Below are 7,097 nucleotides of genomic sequence, written 5' to 3'. Positions count from 1 at the left end.
GGTCGGGAGGGGGCTCGCCGCTGGTAACTCGATGAGGTCCTTCGCTGCCTCAAAGGTGTCAGGTGTGGAGGGCTGATCTATTATGCCCTTGAGCCCTTCATTCGCACTGAGTTCACTTAGAGCTGGTACCACCGGCGACAGCGCCAGTACAGTGTTCAGCATGCTCTTCCTGCTGCCTGGGGCCTTAGATGGCGCCAATCTCCTTTGAGGGGAATGTCCATGCCCTTCCTTTGGCTGTGCCTTGGGCTGCACCGGGGAGGATGAGCGGTGCTGGGGCTTACTTTGGCGCTCCAAAGCCAACTGCTTGTGGTGCTTGGCTGGCACCGGGTCTGCTGATGACTCCGGGGCACTCCACATCGAGGAAGCTGGAGCTGACGTCAGGTGCTCCAGGCTTGGTGCCTGCAGTGCGGCCTCCATCAACAACTGTTTCAGATGAAAGTCTCTCTTTCTTTGTTCTTGGCTTGAATGCCTTGCAAATCTTACAACGCTCCATTTGGCGTGCTTTCCCCAGGCAACGTAGACAGGCGTCGTAGGGATCACTAACCCGCATGGGCTTGCGGCACGTGGTGCAAACCTTAAACTCATGGGCCTGTGGCATACCCCGCAGCCTCCAAGCACCTAATCTACTAAGTGTCCACAACAAGGGAATGCTAACGAACTGATAACAGCTATGTAACTCTAATGCTAAGGGATTGCTTCTCATAGGAGAGCAAGAGGCTGTTCCAACGCTGCCACAGATGGTAGGGAGGAACTGGAGGGGGTCGGGCCAGTGGGGGTATATATGCAGTGGCGCCTCTCAGGCAAGCTGGCCTGATGGGAGCCGCTAAGGGAAACAGTTTCCGACACTCATACATGCGGTGCGCGCACACCTAATGTGGAATGGACGTGAACAAGCACTCGAAGAACCACCAAAAATCACTAGTAACAGAGCCCCGAAGAGTTTGTATCTGCCAAGCTCCTTCACCCGCCTCCTACCAACACCCAGACAATGATTCTTTTTGACAATAATTTTTAATAAATCACAAAATAAAAAAGTTTGATTAAAAACAGAAAACACAAAACAGCAAAACCACCAGGTGACATTAATTTCACATTCAGTCCCACCCCCACCCCAACCCACCCCCCCAGCCACAGCAAGGGCCCATGGGAAGCTAAGAAAGGAGTTCTCACTGAGATTGCAAGACAAGCTGGCAAAGCTCCAGTGGCTGAACCTGTGAGGAAGCCAGACATGGCCAGTGGGCCTATTGTGGAAGCCAGAGAACAATGGAAGGTTGGGAGGGTCTCACTGAAACTGCTAAGGGAGATCGGAGTGGGAAAAGCTGCAAGTGGACACGCACAGGAGTGGGAGACGTGTCCTCAGTTCAATATGTGCAGATAGTCACCTGCAAGGAGAGGCTCATGGCAGTGATATGGGTGTGTGTCACACTTTTGCTAGAGACAAAGTCCAAAGTGGCTGTGACATTTCTAACAGAGGGAGATGCCCTCGGGTTCAGTGCTTTACAGCATGAATACCTCAGCAACAAGCAACTCCACCTGACCTCACTGCTTGGAGGAAAAGTAGCTCTGGGAGAAGGTTTCAACTTACTCTCTGCAATGTCCTAGTCTCTCCTGTCTCAACATGCATAGCTACGATATTCCACAGTACCACTATGTCATTGGCTTTGATCATTCACATCTACCATAACACACCTGGCAAAACTGTGCTGGGCCTTCTCCAGCCCAGACACACAAGGGTCCACATGGCTGCCGACTGAAGGCATGTACAGTCAGGGCAGCTGCAGAATTTGGCATTATAGAGTCAGCCACCATTCTTTCTGAAGAGTGTTACAGATTTCTGCACCTGGAGAACAACTCCTGTTCTCAGAGGGCCACATGATCTCAAGGAGACTCTGCACCTGGTCTGAGTCACACCACATTCATGAAGATGGTGTTGGTTAACAGAAAGCACCACCAAGGCAGTCACTTGTCAACACTGGCCAAGAGGTCTCCAGGAGCATTTACTGTCTCTTGTGTACCAGACTCTGAAGGCAGAGAAGACTCCATATGAACACAGAAGGTTTCGGTAAGTGCTGGCTGTGCATGCTTTCTGCTCTTGAAGAAGCCAGTAGCGGGTCTCTACCACCACCTCCACAGCTGAGCAGGCGGCAGGGATGAGGGAGGAGGGGAATATTGTCCCAGGTATCTCGGGTTACAGTTACAATCAAGGCTAATTTTAGCCAATACAATCACCACTTCCAGGGAATATCTACAGGATGCAGAGCCTAGGGACCCGGCTCTGGTGCATGTTTGCCAAGTAACACCACCAGCCTAGTAACACAGACTCCAGTGGCCTGTTCCAAACAGCTTCATAGAGGTTGGGGGACCTGGGGCACAAGGACTCAAAGCCACTCAGCATGGAATTCTTTGGCCAGAGCCAGGAGGCTGCATGAAGGTTTTAGCAGAAATAAATCTGGGTGAGTCCCACTGTCAGACACACCAGCTCTGCTCACTGACCACAATGGGGCATCACACCAACTCGAGGCCTAGATGGCCGCATCAGTCAGATGGATTCTGAGAATGGGAAGTCTGGCAATGACATGAAGTGTCTGTGCCCCTCTTCGCCTGTTGGGAAAGCCGCTGCCAGGCATGTCAATGATGGCTGTCCCCTTCCTCCCCCTAGCGGGCAGACACAGCCAGGGCTGTCAGTCATGGCTGTGCCCCACTAGGGGCAGGCATCGCCATGGGTGTTGGTGACGGATGTGCTCCCTTTGGGGGCTACTAAATGGAGGTTTCATCGCACTTGGCCAGTGGAACCCCCGTCAGGTAGATCCGGGCTTGGTCTTTGTCCAGCTCATTGATGTAGAGGTGGGGGAAGCCATTGAGGCTGCCATTCTTCTTAGCTGTAGCGAGCGGGTGGCGCTCGTCTTCTGGGGAGCTGGGTGTGTGTGGCTCATGGCTGCAGCTAGTCGTATTCGACTGCATCAAATCCAGTCCATTTCTCTCACGGCTGAGCAGCTCCCTTTGGAGTCGCTCCCGTCGCTTCCTCTCGTAGATGAAGAAGCAGCCAGAGCCAGCAGCAAAGCCAAGGAAAAACGAGAGGATTCCCACCAGGACACCGTAGTTCCGCTCAGTTGTCTTCCAGGCGTTAGCAGAGCTGCTGCCCCTCACCAGGCTGTAGGAGGCAATCACACCCCCTGCTCCTCCTTCCATGCACTCGCAGGTGTAATCACCAAGGGTCTCCTCTGTCACTGTGAACTCCAGCCCATCGCTGCGCAAGGAATACACAGTGGCATCCTGGGAAGGTTTCTGCCACATGCAGGTTGCCCAGGCTGATGGTGGAGTACAGGGGAGCACAACCTGGGCAGCCAGGGACACTGGCACCTCGACTGTAACAGGCACATCTGCAACTGGGATAGAAACACTGCATTGGGGCAGGAGCTGAACATGAGACAGGGCTCCTGCCATATGTGCTACTGATTCTCCATAGGTATGGGCAGCAGGAGAAGAGCGTCCCCCAGCCCAGTCCCATGGAAATAACAAGGGGGCAGCCATATCCCCTAGAGACAAAAGAAGAGGGTACAAAGCATATGGCACAGGGACACTGGGGAGGTGAACCCATAGCCTGAGTTCCTCAGGGAAAGTACAATTCTAGGATCCCCTCTTTGGTGGAGTTTCTTCCTTCTTCCTCTCTTCAGAATAAGCCCTCCCCCCATCCTGTTAGTCTTTCACAGGCCCCTCACTATAGTACTGAAAGAAGCACCTTCCCAAATCCGAGTCATTCTATGCCCCTAACTCAGTCCAGAGCCACTCTGGTCTCCATGCCCCTTTCTCCCTACTGCCAGCATCTGCTGCACTGGCACACAACCTGCCTCCACTGGCCCAGGCTGGGGGAAGGTGCATGAACCCAAACCAGTGGCAAGGTGGTCAATCAGAGCTCAGCACAGGCTGGCGTCCTGACATGGCCCTTCTACCCAGCTGCCACTGGTCCTGCCCTGTCCACAGCAGAGTCCCCCATGCACAACCCCCCCCCCACTTAATCTATGCAAAGCCAGGCGTGGCTAAGAGATGTGCTTCCCCCTTCAGATATGGGAACACTGTTCTCTGAGCCACAGCCACGCTGCTCAGGAACCCCTCAGAGCCATACCCATCCAGGTCCTAACTCCCAAAATTCTCAGTGCTGTATATGCTTCCAGCACTGAGCTGTCCTCAGGCCACATACCTTCTGTTTCCTGCGGACACAGTGTTAAGATGCTTAGAGATGTGAGGTCCTGGAGTAACCTGAGATGAGGCAGAAAAGCAGAGATCATGATGAAGTTCAGTGGCTGCTGCAGCCTCATCAGGAAATGACCAACCCAGCCCAGGTTCCCATGTGCAGGGGAGGCAAGTCTGGCTCTGCAGCAGGTGAGGAAGTAGGAAGCATATTCGGGGGGGGGGCGGGGGGAGAAAACCTAGAGTAGGGGATAAGCCTCCATTTCTGAGCAGCAAACTGTTACACAGGGGGTCTTAGAGAGGGGCCCAAATGGCAGGAAATCCAGGGACAGAAATTAAAACTTCCAGTATCTGCAATGGACAGAAGTTACCAGGTTACCATAGGATCAGAGCTTAACCCTGCCTGAGGACTGCCCCTCCCTGCGCTGAGGTCAGTTACTAGGAGGACTGAGAAGTGCTGTTTTCTAGGGGTTTACCTGCCCTATCTATCTCACTACCACCAGAAAACTGCCCTGTGCTCTGGTTTGTGTTCAGACACACACAACGGTACCAACACCAGGTTGAAAAGGAGGCAAGCTGGCCAGGAGTGTGTGTCTAGTGGGAAAAGGGGAGTGAGAGGATAGTAACTGGGGCTGTCAGAAATGGGGATGTTGGCTGGTGGCAAAGGTGTGGGAGCAGGCTCAGGAAGGAATCATTCCCAGCAGAGGCTTGCAGCACTTTGTGCAGGGTCTAAGGATCTCAAAACATTTTATAGACTGACTGTCCTGTAACACAGAGAGCCTACAGCATTGCGCCTGGTGCAAGACATGAGACCTGGACCAGCTGTGAACCAAAGTCAGGCCACATATTACAGTACATGCCTGTAAGTTCACTGTCAGGTAGATGAACTTGGCGATGGTGCTGCTAGCATTGCTTAAACACACTTAATATGAATGTAAACACATTCCAAAAGGCTAGCACAATAATTACATCCCAACTTACCACAAGATGGTTTGACAGAGTGATGAATAAGGATATTTTGTCTGAAACATCAGAAGAAAGGTACAAGGGGAGGCAACAAACAGATGACATGAAACTTGTAAGGTGGTAATGTAAGTTGTTTACCCCAGTTGGATGTCTCAGTCTATAAATGTTGGGATATCTCCCCATACCCTTTGTGTGGCTGAGGGGACAGCAGAAACTCCTGCTGCTGACTGAGCCCTGGCCCTAGAGAGAGAAGGGCTACTTGGAGGGTCAAAGTGAGCCTCTTAGGCTACCATAAACTGCCTGGAAGCGCGGGACCCACAGGGACAAGGTTGGAGCTCTGCCACAATAGTTAAGACCCCGGCAGACTGTGAAGAGCTACAAAAGGAGCCCTCAAAACTAGGTGACTGGGCAACAAAATGGCAGATGAAATTCAGTGCTGATAAATGCAAAGTCATGCACATTGGAAAGCATAATCACAACTAGACATACAAATTGATGGGGTCTAAATTAGCTGTTACCACTCAAGAAAGATCTTGGAGTCATTGTGGATAGTTCTCTGAAAACATCCACTCAATGTGCAGTGGCAGTCAAAAAAGCGAACAGAATGCTGGGAATTATTAAGAAAGAAATAGATAATAGGACAGAAAATATCACGTTGCCTTTATATAAATCCATGGTATGCCCACATCTTGAATATTGTGTGCAGATGTGGTCATGCCATCTCAAAAATAGATATATTGGAACTGGAAAAGGTTCAGAAAAGGGCAACAAAAGTGATTAGGGGTATAGAACAGCTTCCATATGAGGCAAGATTAATAAGACTGGGATGTTTCAGCTTGGAAAAGAGATGGCTAAGGGGAGATATGATTGAGGTCTATAAAATCATGACTGGTGTAGAGAAAGTAGATAGGGAAGTGTTGTTTACTACTTCTCATAACACAAGAATTAGGGGTCACCAAATGACATTAATAAGCAGCAGGCTTAAAACAAATAAAAGGAAGTATTTCTTCACACAGTGCATAGTCAACCTGTGGAACTTCTTGCCAGAGGATTTTGTGAAGGCCAAGACTATAAGAGGGTTCAAAAAAGAACTAGATAAATTCATGGAGGATAGGTCCATCAATACCTGTTAGCTAGGATGGGCAGGTAAGCAAAACCATGCCCTGAGAGCCTCTGCTTGCCAGAAGCTGGAAGTGGATGACAGAGGATGAATCACTCGCTAATTGCCCTTTGAAGCACCTGGCATTGGCCACTGTTGGAAGACAGGGTACTGGGCTAGATGGACCATTGGCCTGACCCAATATGGCTGTTCTTATGTTCTTATGTAAAACTTTGTTATAATATAATGTTTAGTACAGAAACTCCAAGATAATGACCTCTTGAGATAGCAACAATGTGAGAGAATGACCTTGGCAAATGTGTTTTTTTTTAAATTTTTTGGCCTACTAGGGAATATATATTTATATAAGTTTCTTAGTCACAAATCTAGCATTCTGGAGCCAAGTCACTAAAATGTAGTCCAACAAACAAATGTTCCTTTAATGTGTCCCTCCCTTCTCCCTCTACCACACCCCACTCATAGTTGTTGGTCTTGATCAGCGAAGACCCAGAGTTCAGAGGTGCTTTCACATAAGTTCACCTCCCATCCTGTTGGAGTACAGGGGAGAAGGCACCTTGCTTGTTCTTCCAGCTGCTCATCACTCGCTCTGGCTGCTGTTGTTTGTTGTGACACCAGTCACTCCCACCACTCCATTGTTGATGGCCCTGCGCCATAACCTTCTGCTGCCACCTGCCACTGTGACCTCTGAGAGTCTGTCTCTTGAAGTTCCACCCAGTTCTGAGTGATTTCAATTCTTAGTGGGGGAACCTCACAGCGAGTGCAGGCTGGGCTGTCTTTTTAAGAGCAAAGCCGTCCTGCAGCAAGTCCAAGCACTTAGACCTGA

At 50.4% G+C, this 7,097-nt stretch overlaps 1 protein-coding gene across 1 annotated transcript in view; it reads right to left on the bottom strand.

Moving 5' to 3' along the window:
* Positions 1 to 992: 992 nt before the first annotated feature.
* SEMA4F (ssemaphorin 4F) overlaps positions 993 to 7,097 on the bottom strand; it is a 224,451-nt gene continuing 218,346 nt past the window's right edge. The window contains exons 13-14 of the mRNA XM_075066742.1: positions 4,199 to 4,257; positions 993 to 3,380 (exon numbers count right to left, since the gene is read on the bottom strand). Coding sequence (XP_074922843.1) covers positions 2,758 to 3,380; positions 4,199 to 4,257 — 682 coding nt within the window. The 3' untranslated portion in view covers positions 993 to 2,757. The remainder of the gene's footprint in view (positions 3,381 to 4,198; positions 4,258 to 7,097) is intronic.

This window comes from Chelonoidis abingdonii, chromosome 5, assembly GCF_003597395.2.
Source record: "Chelonoidis abingdonii isolate Lonesome George chromosome 5, CheloAbing_2.0, whole genome shotgun sequence".
Taxonomy (NCBI): domain Eukaryota; kingdom Metazoa; phylum Chordata; order Testudines; family Testudinidae; genus Chelonoidis; species Chelonoidis abingdonii.
This window is presented reverse-complemented; position numbering and strand designations above follow the sequence as displayed.